The following is an 18,502-nucleotide window of genomic DNA, read 5'->3' as shown; positions in this document are numbered from 1 at the left end:
GAAGACAACATTCTTCAGCAGAAGATGGTGTTACCTGAAAAAAAAAAAATATGGGTAGCAAGCGGCTTAGGTGATGTGAAAACTGGGAAAACTCTTCCAGTCTAATGGTTTACTCTATCTGGTTTCCTAATTTGCATTTAGCCCAATACCTTAAGGAAACAAGTCTTATACAGTCACATTTCAGACATGGAGGCAAAAATGCACTTCTTCCCCCAACGCTTTTGAAGCCATCTGCCACATTTGACAGAAGAGTTTTAAGTTTATATGCTCCTACAAGTATGACAAAAATCAGCACCTATAAGAAACAAAGAAAACCTTATTGCAGGCTCTTACTAGAGTCTGGAGAGCACGGAAAAAAAACCCAACAACCTAGCAATGTTCAAATATGAAAAAATCTTCAGCCAACGCTCACATCTTACAACACTCAGACATCATCAGCTGTGATGCTTTCAGAACTACTTAAGGCGGGGGGCGGGAATACGAGCTACTTCATACATCAAATCACGGAAAAAGACAGAAGGAATTTTAAATTAATGTATCTTCTTTTACTGCCCTATAATACTTACTGGGTACTGGAAAATGTTGACGCTTCAAATTTATGCAGCACAATCCAGATGACACCAACGAGGGAGTCTTACTGACCATACGGTGTGCACATGCCCTGACCTACACAGTTTCACGCCAGAGAAAAAAATACTACTGCACAAAGCTTGACCTCATCTCTCATGCGGGTCACAGAAATACACCTGGATACACAGGCTGAAACCACTAGCTCCACAGTATCCAACAGAAAAAGCACCACATCCTACGCAAACGCTTCCAGCTATGGAGGGCTATGGAGGGCTATCACCCTTCGAAGCAAGAATAATCAGCCTTTGGAGCATTCTGCTAGTACAACTCGTTTTCATCCTTTCTAATTTAATCTCCCAGGTTGCTGGAGTGTTTCGTTTGCCACTTTTGTTCAAGGTGTTTAGGAGTATTCTCACACCTCAGCATAAACCCAGGTAGTAAAAACCAAATTATACTTCAATGGATAACTGTTTTGAAACACTGCAAATTGCATGGATGATAAAACCAATACTAGAAGTATATTTACAGTTTCTACAAAAGCCTGCATATTTATTATTAAAGATGTTTCTTGTTATGTACCTTATTTATTATGAATCAAACACATTCAGCATGCAAGAAAATGGTGCAGCCAACGTGCAACTCTTTCAGACCAACAGAATTCTCAGCTCAGATCACGCATACAAAAAGGTTTTAATTAGAATGCTGCACAGAAATGGAAACAACAAAAAAAAACAGTAACAGAAGGAACCATGTCCTGCACTTCATGCTTGAGAGCTTGTTCCAAAATACAGCACACCACTCAAAGCAACAATTGCTTGCTTATCTGTAATTATATTAACAGAAATTTAAATCAATGTCTTAACTGATACGCAACTTGATATCCACATCAAGAATATTCTACTACTGTTGAAACTGCGATACAGCTTTGCAGTTGTTACGGTTTGAGAAAACCCGTAACAATTTATTGTCGTTCAGACAACTATTCTACCACCCGATGACCCCTCCCCACCTCTGAAGGGAAAGCAAGGAAACACGAGGGTTGAAATATAAATAGATTTAATAGGATAAGACTAAATAATTAACAGTAATACTAAAGAACCAGTATTAATCCTGATACTAATATGATATATACAAGAATTATGCTCAGCCAATGCTACCATTAGGAAGCTGTGCGCTCCCAGCCGTGGACAGCAAGTGTCGGACGCTGTGAGCACTACGGCTTTGGGAGGAAGGGAAGAGCTCAGGGGTCCGGCGCCAGGGCAAGGGGTTTCTCTGGACCGCCGCCATCAAGGGAGAGAGAGACTATGCAGCCAACTTTCTAATTTATATTGAACGTGACGATGTTCACAGTATGAAATAACCCTGTTGGCCAGCCTGGGCCAAGCGCCTGGGTCTCACTCCTCCTCATCCCCGCACCTGGCAAGGCTGGAAAACACTGAGACCTTGAATCTCACAAAGCCTAGCTGGCTACGAAGTAAATATTTTCACGAATTCAGACACTAGAGTCTTCTAAAAGTGCAGTTTTCCCCAGCAGTAGAAGAGAAATTAATCCTGTGTCGCTCAACCCAGGCCAGCAGTTAAAAATTTCCAAAACCACAAGTTGCAGTGGGCCTGCTGAAGCCAGGGGTCACTTGCTTCAGTAGATGTTGACTACACCGACCACTTTCAGTCCTGAAGGGATGACAGTTCTGTTAAAGGAATACGCTGTTCAAAGACGTCCACTGGGCATCCACTGTAAGCGACAGTTAAACTTAGTAGAGAACTTTGAAGCTGTTTGTTATACCTTTGTTCCAAAAGGATAAGCTACGTGCAATTTAAAGATCTCTGTGCGGTGGGTGACACCACCAGAGAATTACCCGGTAACAACAGAAATGCTATCTTTAACACCCTTTTCTTAAATTAAATGTTAAATTAAACAGAGGATATATACAAGTCAGAACTGCATGTCGATCCTAATTAATATTTTAAATGCACTGCTGAAATTGTTAGCATCTTTCAGAGTTTTTGAGACACTTTAAAACTTGAGCTTTTTCTTTCCTCTAAAAATCACATACTCTTGTGTAAGAGAGCTTGTACTATCCCTACCGTTGCCAGCAATGCAGAGTTTTGAAGTGGAGAGATTAAACCTGTTTGCCCTGGTAACTCCAGCCGAAGCAGCTCGCGAGCCTACCACCTGGTTTCACCAGGAGAGGTGTTCACCACTGTCAGAGATCTGACAGCGGGGAATGCTCCTGCGCCTCTACAGCGCCTGATCAAGGTCTGAAGCTGAAACTGCCAGCAAAGGAGCTCTCAGCAAGGCACTGCAGCATCTGAATGGGGGCGCATCTCCCTCCCTCCCATATCTGCAGGCAGCCTGTGACAATCTACTCAGTGAAACCCAAGTCACAGCCCGCCCACACAGGTCAAAACAGCTCCGCATTCCTGCCTCCTACTAATTCGTAAAGCTAGCTTAAGATTATTTTCCATTAGTAAGTCTTTTAAAAGTATTGACCATACTTTACTTACTGTATTTTGTATCACTACATGTATAAAAAAAAAAATGTACGTGCACACAGGTACACATGTATCATTCATACATACAGACACACAAAATTATATATACATTTATGTACATGAAAGGTTGCAGAGGGTATTTTCTCCATCACAGACGAATCTTTAAAGAGGATGGAATATTAGGAAAACTTTTGTGTCTTAATATAAAGTAAAAAATAAGTGTTCTCATTAGATACAGACAGAATTCTTTGACTGCATTTCCTCTTTTACATATAAAAGGTGTACATTTAGATATGAGAATCCCTTCAGGAGGGAGAAAAAAAAGTGGCTTTTCACATTCAGTATGTCTTTCCTAAAATCGCTCCAGAAGAAAGTCTCCCAAGACAAACAGAAGAAATATACATGTTTGTAGTGACAAATTTGAAAGTAACCAAAATGAGTGCAGAAGTAAAAATCTACTGGAATTTATTCCACTTTTAAGGAAATAACTACAATTCCAAAATGTCCATTACAGAAGAAACTGGAGTTTACGAAAGTGCAGTCTGCGTCACAAATGTCCTCTTTAGATATAGATATTATTGTGAGTTTCATTGGTTGTCAGTAACTTCTTCAAAATCTTTGTGCTTTCAGCTACATCCTAGGAAAAGGAAAAGATGATCAGCATTAGCTACGTTGGTGGTAACAAAACAAAACAAAAAAGCCTCACTGGCCTCTATTCCCATTTTTGTTACTCTGAATACCAATTTGATTAAAATACTAACTGTGAGCAAAACTCAGGTCTTCTGAATGAAGGTACCCAGAGACTGGATAAAGGCTCCAAATGCATTTACAGTCCAATCACAGAATGTGATTTGTTCATTTGTGTTCCTCCTCGCTTGTACATGAGAGGAAGAGCCTGCATGTTGGCTGTTGTTTTCCTTCAGAGTTTAAACATTTACGTACTACTCTGATACACTTATTTAGCAGACCAGTATAAGCTGTAATGAAAACTAACCTGCAATTCCCACATTTAAAGCTGAAATAAGTACTTCAATACACACAAACCTCTTCTGCCATTTGAATGTCCGTTCAATTGGCAAAACTGAGGGGAGTGTTTTGAACCAACTATACTTCACAATCAAAAACTTTTCAGAAAGAAGCAAAACATTCCCTTTAGCAGCCATAACACCATGATTTCAGAGCTGCTTGATTAGTGCAAAACTGTTAAGGATCGTCTTTAGAAATTCAGTCTTCTAATTCCAGAAGGAAGTTATAGGTCAAAATAAATTTAAGAAGCTTTCCCTATTGCACAAGACAGGCAGACACAGTGCTAGCACAGAGCCATATTGCATGTGAATGCACAATGTTAAAAAAAAAAAAAAAACAACCAACCTTAAAGGTTTTAACACAAGACACTTCCAAAGAAAACTGCAGCTTAAACAATCACAAGAAATTACTCCCTGACATACTAATACCACTACAAGAGCCTGAAAAGTCAAAATGAAGTTTTGAGAGAAGCTGTAGATTCATTATTTCTAAGCAACTTATAAACAGTTGTAGTCACAGCAAGTACTGTACCAGAAATCACTGTCCTCTGCCAACACGGTCTGTACATTTCTGTATATTACATACATCAGCCTTCTCAGGTGGAATCCTCACAGGGGCACATCGACTGCAGAATGCAAGGGATGAAAACCAGACCACAAAAGACCAAAGCTCCCATTACTTTTTAAATATGAAATGTTACCTTGACTAAACTCTTTAGGATTTTAGAAGAAAGCAGAGGCTTGAACGCTTCAATCGTAACCGTGTCCAGCTTGATGACATCAGTGTAGCACTGATACAACACTGCAGGAATCTGCCATACTTGACAATAACTCAAAACTAAACACAAGTGAAACAAAAACATGCGTTACATTCAGCAGAGAAGGAATCTTAGTTCTGGGTATAGAATCACCATTTCTTCTGGCCAGAACTTCAAAAGCATGACAATTTATAAATTAACTACTCGGGATCCTGACTGCTAGACCAGCCATCCCTCATTCCTCAGGTAAACAAGAAAATAAACCACCAAAAATTAGTAAAATGCAGTTGGTATTTCTTCCCAGCAAATACCTTAACTAGAAATGGTATATTACTGATAAACAAAAATAATATGAGCTTCTGTTAAAAAAAAATATATACATATATCAAAACAAAACCCCCAAAAACCAACCAAACATAAAAACTCAAAACAAAGTGCAAACAAAAGAAACTTTTTGTAGAAAAATCATCCACTTTTAGCTCCTGCCAGACAAGCTTTTTCCTCATGATGCTACCACTAATTTGGTACTCTATAATGAAATGCCTCAGGTTTTTATTACATTACATAATAAAACTGAATCTAACTTTTACATGAGGTCGAGCAGTAGCACTGTGAAAACCAGTGATATGCAGAAAGATCTTTATAAGCCTCAAGTCTGGATGCTTAGATGAAAGTAACTCTTAATAAAATATACTTAGTTCATAAGTGAAATGCCCCAAAAATTGCAATATACAAATATATGTGAGGCTATACTGAAGAATCTGCTAGTACTTATGTCCCACACATAAGGGGTAAAAGGATTTCTGGGTGGTTTTGAAATTTGTCCCCATTTTACAAGGCAACACGTAAGACGTCAAACTGTTAGGAAATAATTTTCAAAAAGCTAACTTGTTAGCCGCTTCACATATTTAAGTAAAAATTCTAATTGCAATGGGATGCTCTTCAAAGTGAATTTTGTGTTGCCACCAGCAGCCTTGTAAGTGATTGGAATTGCAAAATACCAGCAGCAGGAAGATCTCGCACAATGTTAGGTTGTTCCAGCAGCGGGCAGCAGACCTGCTCTTTGAATTCTTTTGTCTTCAAGGCTTTCAGAAACGGAGATGGAAGTGTTAAAGTGGATTCCTGAGTTTTGTAATCAGCTACGGGACACGTTGAAAGGATGGTTACTTGCAAGCCCTCCTTTCGCATGCAGCCAAAAACCTGAAATAAAAATGTTAGTACATAAGCAAAATTTATCTTCTCACAATAACATTATGTAACCACAGAGGTTCATTTCAATTTCAGTGCAGATGGCAAATGGCAGTTTAGTTCAGGTTTGCAGGACTAACTAAATTTGAATCACAACCTTCAGGTAGAAATTTCACGTGCGCTGCTCTTGGGATGGAGATAAAAAAACCAAAAGAACAGCTAATATATTTACTAAGCCTATTGATTTTCTTGAGAAGCTTTAGGTTTTCAGCATTTTCTATTCACCTGCAAATATATTAAGACTTACTATTTTTACTAATGACAATCATAGAAAGAAAAAGGACTCCAAATAAAACCAGGCTGCTTATGACAGGAAGGCAGCTTGATAAGCTGCAAGACATTTGAAATTCAAATTGTGCTCCTCAGATGTTCTACAGTACTTTAAAAGAGACTTCATTTTAAATACTTGGATTTTACTTAATTATATTCAAGTTGAGTTGAAAACTGAAAAAGAGAACCTTAATTTTTCTATGGTTTTCCTAAAATTCAAAGAAACAAGTTTCAAAAACATCGTACAAAACATACTTCTGGATCCATTGCAGGCTGTCACAAAACACCTTTCAACAGCTTTCCGTTGTTTTTAAAGGATGTATGTCAAAATGAAGAGAAGCACAATAAACCTGCACCCTGCCTTTACACTGTCCTCTTCAGATTTATGATCAATAAGGAACTAGAGAATTTGGTAAACATTACAGAAACCTGCCTGTTTCTGTATATGGTACCAATCACAGAAGGGAAACTGGCTGTGCCTTCACATCAGCATGTTTTATCGCTGTAATATAAAACTGACATAATTTTTCAGAAGCACATGTATTTTCAATTTACAGTATATTTACTTTGTTAGAAACACTGGCTGGGGTGCATTACTGTGCAACTTTAGTCTGTATGTTCTCACTCTGTCAGTAATCACTTACTGAGAAAACACATACAGAAGTAAAAATCTGACTCGTGGAGACCGTGAAGATGCTCAGTGAACCAGAATTTACAAAGCACGCAGAACAGGTCTGCAACTCACACTAAAAGCAGAAGATTACCAGCACAATATTTCTGCTGTGCATTTAAAAATACCAGTAACAATGAAGTCTAAAAATACTCAAGAACACTGACTTGGTAAAACTGTACACTCCTGCTGTTCATAAACACCCACACTTGAAATAACACATATGTGCCAACAGCTGGAAAAACACAAACAGAGAAGACAGCAAAACCACAACCATCTTTCTTTTGTAATCCCCTTTTAAATGAAGTGCAAAATCACATGGAATACAGCAAAACCAAAATGTTTTAGGTCTCAGGATTTCTAACCTTTGAAGGGAACCATTACTTCCCATCAAAGTGAATTAAACTCTTCAACAAGCCACGGAACTACAAAGGGCTAGTTTTACACAAACTTGGGTCTGAAATCCCTGTATCCCTCAGTGAAGTTACCCTGGTTTTCCATCCTCTTTGCCTTCCCATAACACTTCTGGCTCCCTCACACGGAGGTGCTCGTTTTTTCTCCCTCGCAACCAAGAAAACCTTCTCAGGCGCTGTCAGGGCCAGCTGGCAGGCCAGACTGAGCAGGTATCACTGAGCAGACACATCGCTTTTTATCTCACTCTTTTTTTACCCCCAGCCACAGCCTTACACAACTTCAGCCTAACGTAACAGCTTTAGAATCTCTGCTTGTTCATCTGATCAGCAGAGATTTAAAGGCAGGCAGACCAGCAGACAGACAGCAAGACAATATAAGCCATACTTCCTTGAGACTAAGCAGCGACCCAAATCCATAAAGAAAATCAACAGCTAGAACATTCTCCTCATATCTTTATCTTATTAAAATCAACATGATGATATTGAGAGGGACCTGAGTGACACAGCAGCGTTCGTGTACCTGAAAGATGCTGGGGTAAGGCACTTGGCATACTATGTCCATGAACAAATAGGATAGATACTGCTTTGGAGGCACCTTCCTTTAGAGTCCCTCCTTGTGAAAGGAACAGAACACACCCAATCGTAAAGATGTCATCCACCATGAGTTTCGTAACAGGTTTGTCTGGTGATCCCTTGGCAGCCAGACAAATGCAGCTATGTTATTATTTTTAAGGAAGTATTCTTCCAGAGCTGAAATACAGCTGAATTAAGCCATAGAAAATCTAAGCAAAAGAGGAAAATGGTTTGGAAAGTAGTTAAGTGCAACAAAATTGACAGTGTCCAAAAGAAGTAATTGCACAAAGTTGGTAAGTTACAGCAGGTAACTGTAGGAAGTTATTCTTAGAGAGGAATTTCACAGAATCTGCAGATAGTAAATTTGTTTATTGAATGCTTAAGAAAAGAAAGCTGAAGGGAAAGCAGTTACTTACAATGCTGTCGTGTTTAGAGTATCAGAGAGGAAGAGGCACTCGCACCACGTTGAAGATCCCCACCCCTAAGATTTCATTGCTGTCCTGGTTTCAGCGGGGACAGAGTTCATTTTCTTTCTACTAGCTGCTGTGTTTTGCATTTAGTATGAGAATAATTTGATAACACATATTGTTTTAGCTGTTGCTAAGTGATGTTTACATCAGTCAAGGACTTTTTCAGCTTCCCATAGAAGCTGAGAGGGAGCACAGACAGGACAAGCTGGCCAAAGGAATATTCCATACCATAGATGCCATGCTCAGTATATAAATGGGGGTTAGCCAGGGAGCAGGGATCTGCGATCACTGCTCAGGACAGGACGGGCAACCCATCATCAGGTGATGAGATTGACTTGTGTTGTATCACTTTATTTTGTATATTGTTTTACCATGACTATTATTTTCCTCTTCTATTACTGTTCTATTAAACTGTCTTTGTCTCAACCCACAAGGTTATTTTTTCCCCCCCTCTCCTTTTCTCACTCTTCTCCCTGCCCTACCGGGGCGGGGGTGGGGTGGGATGGAATGAGCGAGCGGCTGCATGGTCCTTGCCGCTGGCTGGGGTTTAACCACGACAATTGCTCAATTTGTTCTCTTGCCAGTTTTACCTTTTCAAGCCACTGGAACTGTTGATCCTCAGCAACGTAGCAACTGCACTGGCACAACAAAACCTTAAAGAAAAAAAAAAGGTTGCGTAAGTGGTGGTTTAAAGAGCACAACAACAGCTCATAATCACGTGTAAAGATGATGCGACTGCAGCGAACGACTTGTTCAGTTTTCTTCAACTCTATTTCAACAAGAACTTTTCCGCTGACAACTGATGTGAAGCAACGAGGCTGTCATACACCATCTTTGCTCTGAACTTCACACGCCAGAACTTCAAATAGTTTTACTGAGCATAATGGCCATTCAGATTTTTGATGAGAATAACCCAGAATACTGCAGCTTTAATGTTTTATTTGTTCTGGGCAGTGGTGGATGAAGGTTGCTTTTTTTTTTTCCAGAAAGCGAAAATACAGCGTAATTCATGCATAAGTCACTTACTGTTGGATCTGATATTAATCGGTAGAACAAACAGAAAGAATCTGTCGGGAGGACATTTGTTGTGCTGGATGTTCGACACCACTCATTCCACAGCTTCACAACTCCAACCACTTCCCAACATACCGAATCCAGAATAAAAGACGACAGGAAAGCTGCAAAAAACAATAAATACTGTTAATTTACAAAGAATAATATCTCTGTTCTACAAATAAATACCCAAAATGAATTAAATACTTCTTTGCCATCTGAAGTTAAAAAAATCCTTTATTTTTATCAACACACATTTATTGACCAAATCCAGCAAAGATCGAGAACGTGAGTAACCTCACCTTATCTAGACTTAGAAAGATAAAAAGCAGTTCTACATATAAAGATCCCTAATATCAAATACACGTATTATTCGGAATTATATCACTATGGCCAACTTTAATTCCTTTAGTATACATTAAGGATTTAAATATTAAGTCTCCAACACTTCTTGACATACCAGATATTACAGATTTCTAAAAAAAATAAATCCCTGAACCAGCAAGGCAGAACTATTACAGTGGCTCTAGGAAGCCGAGACAAGAGCATGCATGACTTCATAGCAAAAAGAGATCCTAAATCACGTGTTCGTAAATCGAATTCCTATAAAAAGTTAAAGAGAAGATAGATCTAAAATATCTGTAACTATTTTTCAAGGAAAGACACAAACAAAGAAAAAACGAGTTAGCAAAGTTAACTTAGATATCATCTAAATATCATCTAGATGTGACCTAAATGTAAAGAAGACTTAAACCTTCTTTATACACACAGGGAAAGAGCTATTAAAAAATTCAAAGACTTTGGTAAGCGTGTGTGGGAAGGGGAGAGGGTGTTTCAAGACTCTAGGTTTAACGAGTAAATAACCACCTCGAAAGAGGTCATTCTGGACATGTGGGGAATTAAAATGTGAAAAAGAGACCGACTGATTCCTTATAAAATAAAATAAATAAAATCACTGTTCATTAGAAATTAAAGAAATTACAGCTTATTTACCCATAATTTGACATCTTTGGCAGATCCCTATTTCAAAACACTAGACTGCACTGAGCAACTTGCTACTACTAGGAGGAGACTTTTGCCAATTAACAAACAACCCAGGGGAATCTACCAAACAAAAATCAGATAAAGGAAGAGGAGGGTTAGAATCACAGAACGTGTTGGCTTGGAAGGGACCTTTAAAGGCCATCTAGTCCAACCCCCCTGCAGTGAGCAGGGACATCTTTAACTAGATCAGGTTGCTCAGAGCTCCATCAAGCCTGGCCTTGAATGTCTCCAGGGATGGGGCCTCCACCACCTCCCTGGGCAACCTGTTCCAGTGCCTCAACACTCTTACCGTAAAGAATTTCTTCCTAATATCTAATCTAAATCTACCCTCCTTCAGTTTGAAACCGTTACCCCTTGTCCTATCATTACATTCCCTGATAAAGAGTCCCTCCCCATCTCTCCTGTAGACCCCCTTTAGGTACTAGAAGGACTCTTTAAGGTCTCCCTAGAGCCTTCTCTTCTCCAGGCTGAACAGCCCCAGTTCTCTCAGCCTGTCCTCATAGGAGAGGTGCTCCAGCCCTCTCATCATCTTCATGGCCCTCTGTTGGACCCGTTCCAACAGGTCCATGTCCTTCTTGTGCTGAGGACTCCAGAGCTGGACGCAGCACTCCAGGTGGGGTCTCACCAGAGCAGAGTAGAGGGACAGAATCACCCGTTGTCACAACTAAAATCCAAAGCCAAAACATACAACGCTTCTGCCCCTCAACTGAAAATGTATCATTTTACCATGACGCAACAGGAGGAATAAGTAGCTGTAACAAAACCTGTGTTTTACATGTGCAGACGAACTTTGTCTTCCTCTGGAGAGCCCAGCTGCCCCAGGGTTAAACTCTGCTCCCTAAAGGAAGAGCTGGACACAGTCTTTGGGTCGTTCTTCCAGCAGAGACCAACGTTACAACAGACTGTGGCAACGGGAGCGTCCCGGCAGACTGACACCTTCTCCGGCCTTCTCCATTTGAGCTATTTTAGAGTCTCGGTCGGCTTGTTTTTGCAGCTCGCGTCGCCTACCTGCAGCGTTACGTCCTATGGCTACTATAAACTTAGAGCACACGAAGGGCTCGTCGGCACAGCTTTCCGTAGTCGCGCCCGACTTCAAGGTCCAGAGGATGTCGATCTCCCTGGAAAAAGACGCGGAGGGAAGGTGGAGCAGCGCTTCCCCCAACCCCGCTCTACCTGTCCCGGCCCAGGACAGGGCCCCGGCGGCCCCCGGGTGTCCGCGAGGGAGGCCTCACGGCAGCGACCAGGCGAGGGCCCGGGTTAGGCCCCCGTAGGGCCGCTTACCTTTTCTTCTCCAGCTCCCTGCGGATCTCCCGGTCCTCGGGCGTCTCCTCCCGGGCCTCCTCCTCATCGTCCACGCCGGCGCGGGACGGGGCCACCACCACCTCCCCGAAGAAGGTCGCCATGGCCGCCGCCCCGCCGCTCTCACCGCGCCTGCGCACCGACACGCTCCGCTTCGCCGGCGACACCGAGCTCCGCCCCGCCCGCTGAGCACAGAGCGGGGACCGCCCCACTGGCTGCTGCCGCCGCCGCCGCCGGGCCGCCCGGAACGGCCGCTTCGACTGACGGGAGCCCGGGGAAGGGGGACTCGACAGCTAAGCTCTCCCGTCTCGCTGCGCGGCTTCTCCCGGCCTCCCGCCGGGAAGAGGAGCGGGGGGACGGCGGGGACCAGAGCGGAGGTGCGCAAATTCACACACCGCAGCGACCCGACAGGGTTATGTATGGCTTTACTTAGGTCTGCTTCTACACGTACGGCGTAAAAGTCTTTTAATATTAAAGAATTTGATTCTCCTGCTTTTAGTATTTCCTCTCTCACTACCCCACATTCGTGTCCTGCTTTAAAGCAAGCAAACAAAACCACCCCTGCTTACAAAGGTGTCACGTTAAGTGGCTTTATTTAAAGGTATTACTTTTACAGGTATACTACACATCACTGTACTTCCCTGAGCACAGATAGACCAAATAAAGAATGCTGGACTGATTAAAATTATCAGGAAAACAAAAGAACTGCTTTCCACAAGGCTTCAAAGAGCCAGTTCTGGTAACAGGAAGCATTAAATTAATTAAAAAAAAAAAAAATCAAACTCTCAGAGGGTGAAAAAGTCCCTTTCCAGTTCAGTCATTTCTCCTCCTCCTGGCTCTTTGGAATCTGTCTGTACGTACAAAAGAGCATTTGCTTTGCTTAGAAAAGAAAGCGTTAGGGTCCCTATGCCAGCAATTCCCTCTGGGATGTATGGATACGGAGGCCCGAGCTTTCACCATGGCATGCGTGAGGGCAGTACAGCAGAGAATACAGTAGCTGAAAAAGGGTGAAAAAGAAAACTCTTTTTAAATCTAGGCCTGAATTAGGAGTACGAACTTACCAGCCTACTCTTGGCTGTTTAAACTTAATAAAAACTCTGACGTTCACTTAAGAGCCATTAGACCAGTATTTATTCCTATAGCGGAGGTGATGCTCCATAGAACATTGATCATAAGCAGCTGCTGAACAATGCCTTCACAGTTTATGGGTAATATAAAAATACTGGTTGTCTTACTCTCTTTTAACAAAGTTACCCCTAAAAGGTAAGATACACAAAGCCACCTTGAAGTTTCATCACTAAATACAACTGTGTTTGTATTTTAGAAACCAACTTGAAGAATTCAGATAAACATCTATCTTGAATTTACAAGATTCTACTATATCATATTAAAGGACTATGCTCCAAATAAAGAAAATTCCTGGGGCAAGAATGATATAAACTAGGTTTATTTTTGGACTTCTTATAGAAGCTTTAAGGGAAAAAAAAAAAAAAAAGTATTTCTCTATACTGAGATACCAAATGATGTGATGGTAAATACACCTTTTGGCACATAACATCAGCAACGTTGTTGAAGTCGTTTTCACCAGCCACTGGCAGGCGGCACGTGGGACTCCCTTTTCCATCACTTCACTTCCACTTGCACAGGCAGTTCTGGCATTAGCGACTGCGATGATGCAGCTGCACTTTTTCCTTTTCCCCCCAAACCCTTCCAGATGCTACTACCAGTCCAATCTGCTGGAAAACTAATTCAAAAACTTGGGATTTCAGTTAAAATGAGTTGGTTTAGGATAAAGCTCATACTTGAGCATATTTCGTATTGAACAGCGAGATCAGGAATCACAGAGTTTTACTGTGAGAAAGGCACCCAGCAAAGCAGAGGGAGGAAACCAGGAGTGGAGATCACCAAGCTCCTCCTGGTGGCAGTGATGGTGGGGCTTCCCCTAGCAGAGCTCCAGGGAAAAGCAAGCTACAAGTTGAGAGGTGCATTGCTTTCTCGTAGTTGATATGTGGCCAATCAAGAATTTACACATTTTTCCTGGAGAGATTCGCTCCTATTTTCCACGCATGAATTATTTCTTGTCAACTACAGCCACCTCAAACATCTCAAAAATAGGAAATGTACTGCAATAATCAGAAACTGTTAAGTTTTAATCAATGAGAATTCTAACATAAAAGCACTTAAAAGTTTAAATATGGAAGAACAACAGAAATGTAGCAAAAAGGTCTGGAATGTAAGAATCCTGCACCTCAAGCTTTTCACGCATAAAGAAAACAGAACAAGTGTTTTGTTTGTTTTTCTATTTTATAAAGAAAACACACAAAACCCCTTAGGCCCAAGAGTTCACCTGCATTTCATGTTCTTAAGTTTACAGTATAGAAGTCACATTAATAATGATAGTACTACCTGTCAGCATAAATCCTCTCTTCACCAGCACCAATACGCCTTTTTAATTGGCAAATATGCTTTTTCACTGGTAACTGGTTCTAGTTGCATGTTATCAGTAATAGAAGTACAGAACATTTAACATCTGTACTAATACAAGTTGTAAAGTTGTTAGCCTAGTGACCGTTCATTACTCTTTTGATGCAATGCTAGCATCCGCCAGATTTTATAGTGTATAGTATTATTTATAAGCCTGTTACTATTGTATATGATTTCATACAGCATTAGAGATGTTTGAAATCTGTTCTTGAATGTTGTATGACCTAGGTAGTATTCCATTGCAGCACCCATAACAATAATACTCAACATACTGCTATTAACCTGTTGCGCAGTGTTTTAACTTTTTTTTTTTTAACTCTTGTTATATGTAATAAAATACCAATAAAGACAAAAAATTGCCCCTATAATGAGGCACATTTTGGCATCTGTGCTAAATGCTGCTACATGGGCAGGCAAGTGCAAGTCAAAATATGAAAAGGAGAAAGTCATCATCTAATCACATTCATAACTTTTTCATAGAAAAATATAAATATATTCCCTGAAATGTAGGACAAAGAAGAGCCAGCATCCATCATGAGTTCTAGTGCTATTACCATAAAAAAAAAAAAGTGGGCTGGCTTTTCCTTTTAAGGTTACGTTTTGCAATCTACATCATCTAAACCTCTGTCATCATCGTCCTCATCACAATCGTCGTATCTCACAGTCCGTCTACCGCCGTTCCGAGTTCTTATCTTAGAACGACGATTAGCTCTTCTATATTTGGTGTAATCCAAATCTTCAGAGTCATTTTCTTGGTTAGGTTTCCAACGTTTCCTTCGCTGGGGTCTTCTGGAAGGCTTAGGTGAGCTGGAATTGTTAATTTCTTTTCTAACAATTTCCGATTTCCTTTTTCTCTTTCTTGTTTCTGTGGCATCGCTATAGATACTGTTATCAGTCTCAGAGTCTGAATCAGAAGAACAATTGAAACTAGCTTTTGAACTACCTGCAGTCCCAGGTGCTTCCACATTCTCTGATACTGAGCTTTTTTCATCTTTCTTCCCCCCCGTTTCAGATTCTGCTGTTTCTTTCAAGTCATCTGATAATTTTGATCTTTTGCAAGCAGGTCTAGATTTTCTATTTACAACTTCTCTGATATTTTTAGTTTTGTGTTTAGCTAAGTCAGAATCTACCTCCTCTTCAGAGTTGCTCATACGATGGTTGTGGGCTGAAGTTGACTGACTAGAACTTCCCCAGTTTCTCCCATTTTCCATCCTGTGGTTTGTGGAATTCTCCTCTGAAGAGTCGTATTCGAGATTTTTAAGAGCTGCTGCACAGACTGTTTTGTGTGCCTGCTTGTTGTTATCATCATTCTGCTTTTCAGTCACTTTTATCTCTGCCTCAGATTCTGTTTTTTCATTCTCAGAGTCACTAATGTATTTTCTTTTAGGAGCAGATGATTCAGGGCAGGAAAGTTTTTTTCTGCCAGAAAGCTGTTCTTTCTCATTTTCAGACTTTAAGGAAGCATCTACCTCTGAGTTGCCAATCAGTTTCTTCCTGGATGCTGCAGACACATTGCCATGAAGCCGTCTGTTCTTTTTTACTGTGTAAACACTTTCTGAGCTTGATAATTCTTCCTTTGTATCGCTCATTATCTTAATCTTATTAGCTGCCAAAGTGGCACATCTACGTGGATTTTTCTTCTCAGTCACGTTAGACAGCTTTATGTGTTTCTTGTAGTTAATGATACACGTCCTGCTCCTGAGCACTTTTGCACTTTGTCCAGTCTCCTCAGATGTTGATTCTACAAAATAAAGATTTAAAAGTTCTTTTTAGTAACTTACATTCCTGAAATAATAAGTCTATTAAGCACAGACACTACCACCTTTAATAAAATACACAAAACGTAGTTTTTTTTAATTTAGCTGTTACAGGCAATTTACCTTAAGTCTTTACTAAAAATACAGTGAGATAGCCCCAGGCATACTTCTAACTCTCAGCATTACTCTTTTGCATTGAGATAATTAAAGCATTTGAAAGTAATATTCTTTAACATCACTCTAGTAATTAGCTTAGAATTACAAATTACCTAACTTAACAAACAGATGCTTTTATATCACTAATACTTCTATTGTTAGAAACTATCATTTTCTTACTAGAACAAACTTTCAAAATGAATTGTTACACATTTTAGACCTTTTATTAAAAAAAAAAAAGATATTATAGTATTTTACGTAGACACAAGCATCAGATGGATTTCACAATTTTAAGATTGTTTCACACAGAGAACATTTAAACTGTTCAGGTTCCTTAGCGACTTAAACAGTAAGATTGCTTAGTGAATCTTCCATCCAGTATTTTTAATATAGCACTTGCTTCTTATGTTGGGTTTTAAAACAGATATTCAATCTGTAAATAACGTGAACGATGCTATGAAGATCAATGTTTTAAACTTTTACCTTCTAAATAGAATTACACATAGGTATCAATAAAAATTAAAAGCAGAAGTTCTTGAAGTATATATGTTTGCATAGACTTGATAAAGTAGCAAAATTTTGGGGTTTTTTGGCATTAAATGTGTTTTGCAAAGTTAGTTCTCCCAAGATTGTTGCCCATCTAGTATTTCTTTGTACCTGTTACTGATTTTATGCACAAGATTTATAAAAATATGCTCCATTAAAGCCTCTACATTGTATTAATCTGTTATCTCCTGATAACAGTCAATTTTGTTCTGGCTGAAACTCATTCCTTTTCATGATTCTCCACCTGTACTCAGCAGAGGGGAAAAACACAGCAGCTGCTGCATGTTTGCACAACACTAAGCAGCTAAATACTTTTTCAAGTAGAAGTTTAGGGAAACAAGAGGAGTTTATAGTGGGCATACTCTCTCTTCTTCCTTCGCAGAAGGATGAAACAAGCTTGTCTTGCTCACTTTGTTTAACCTGTCTGAACCGCTAATGGCCAAACGCCTGCTGAGAATGACAGCCACCCACACACAGGAACACTAGCCTGAGAGTTAAAACCGAGTGAGCTTCAGTTCCTTGCTCCTTATGGACAGCTTAACCAGAAGTGTTAGCACTGCAAGGCATTTGGACTCTCTTGTTCCCCACTTCCTCACCTGTGAGGTAAGTACAGGAACAACATTTTCCCTAAATACTGACAAGAATAAATGCAATGAAGATGTATTATAGAAAGTTTAAAAAAAAAAGTTAAGCTGGACATTTGACTTTGTGTCCCGTGAGCACCTATATTAAAAATCTCTTCAGATACCAAATCTGTTCATTATTTCAATGGAAATCCTTTTATGTACTACTCCAGTATATTCCTATTTTGATGTTTCTAAAGGATAATTAACTTATCGTCTTTTCTAACAGTCTCCAGAAATTATACACAAACACTACTACTGTTACTATTTGTACTGTGTGATTTTATGGCTAAAACAGAATACATTTCTGCCGAATGCTGCATAATGCTGTGTAAAAGGTGAACTAATTCACAGATTAAAAAAAATGAGGAACTAAAGCTTTAATTATACACTGTCCTCCAATACTTTTAAGTAGACATGTACACAACATACGGCTGCTGCTCATAGCTGTTACAAGGTAAACCTGAACAGGCAGGAGCAAAGAGCTTTAACATGATAAATTACACTTTTAACAGGAAAACACTGTAAGTAAACGTAACAATGCATCATAACCTGCTAGTGGTGGCAAACAACAACACACAAGTTACTGGTACAAAGAGACATTTTGACCAGTTAATTAAGTGTGGAAATGTATAACCCAACCCTAGGATTAAGATTTCCCTACACCTGCTTTGAGCTACGCTCACGTACTAGAAGGGCAATTTGGAAAGGCGGAAAAGACAGCCCAGCCTTAATGCCAAGTGCTAACATAATCCCCTTTGGCCATCTGAAGAAATAAATGTTTAAAGCTTAAAGACATCACCTGGAACTATTCCAAGAAAGGCAGGTAAAACAAGGAAAAAAGAATGCACACAATGATTTTAGCCAGTGTTTCAGAGAGACAGGTGCTTAGGTGTTTATAAATGCATGTTTTGAGGAAAAAAGCTTTTATCATAATAAACAGATTATGTGTATTTTCAAAGTTCCAGCAGCTAATTCATAAAATGGAATGCAAGACTAAAGGATAAAGGAATTCAGCCTTTCTGCAGCACACTACCAGAATATTAAATC

The 18,502-nt window shown here is 39.9% G+C and overlaps 2 protein-coding genes across 4 annotated transcripts in view; both read right to left on the bottom strand.

Annotated features, from left to right (window-relative positions):
• Window positions 1-3,503: 3,503 nt before the first annotated feature.
• Window positions 3,504-12,036, bottom strand: PSMG1 (proteasome assembly chaperone 1). 2 transcript variants are annotated; one of them, XM_054189148.1, is made up of 7 exons: window positions 11,869-12,035; window positions 11,596-11,705; window positions 9,517-9,668; window positions 9,081-9,143; window positions 5,848-6,046; window positions 4,790-4,926; window positions 3,504-3,700 (listed from the first exon to the last, which is right to left on the bottom strand). In XM_054189148.1, the coding sequence occupies exons 1-7, from the start codon at window positions 11,988-11,990 to the stop codon at window positions 3,626-3,628; spliced, it is 858 nt and encodes a 285-aa protein (XP_054045123.1). In that variant the 5' UTR covers window positions 11,991-12,035; the 3' UTR covers window positions 3,504-3,625. The 2 variants fall into 2 exon arrangements, with proteins under 2 accessions (XP_054045123.1, XP_054045125.1); XM_054189150.1 differs by lacking the exon at window positions 11,596-11,705 and having other exon boundaries at window positions 11,869-12,036.
• Window positions 12,037-14,171: 2,135 nt separating this feature from the next.
• BRWD1 (bromodomain and WD repeat domain containing 1) overlaps window positions 14,172-18,502 on the bottom strand; it is a 58,789-nt gene continuing 54,458 nt past the window's right edge. For both annotated transcript variants that reach the window (XM_054189143.1, XM_054189144.1), the window contains one exon: window positions 14,172-16,111. In XM_054189143.1, coding sequence (XP_054045118.1) covers window positions 14,964-16,111 — 1,148 coding nt within the window. In that variant the 3' untranslated portion in view covers window positions 14,172-14,963. The remainder of the gene's footprint in view (window positions 16,112-18,502) is intronic.

Source organism: Rissa tridactyla, chromosome 1, assembly GCF_028500815.1.
Source record: "Rissa tridactyla isolate bRisTri1 chromosome 1, bRisTri1.patW.cur.20221130, whole genome shotgun sequence".
Lineage (NCBI taxonomy): Eukaryota > Metazoa > Chordata > Aves > Charadriiformes > Laridae > Rissa > Rissa tridactyla.
Note: the sequence above shows the minus strand (reverse complement) of the source record. Positions and strands in the feature narration are given on the sequence as shown.

Excerpts from the sequence above, each read along its gene's own strand:
- PSMG1 (XM_054189148.1), bottom strand. The coding sequence starts at position 11,990 with ATGGCGACCTTCTTCGGGGAGGTGGTGGTGGCCCCGTCCCGCGCCGGC. Across the intron at positions 11,706-11,868 it reads AGGGAGCTGGAGAAGAAAAG|GGAGATCGACATCCTCTGGA; the intron begins GTAAGCGGCCCT and ends GTCTTTTTCCAG. Across the intron at positions 6,047-9,080 it reads AGTTCCAGTGGCTTGAAAAG|GTTTTTGGCTGCATGCGAAA; the intron begins GTAAAACTGGCA and ends TTTTTATTTCAG.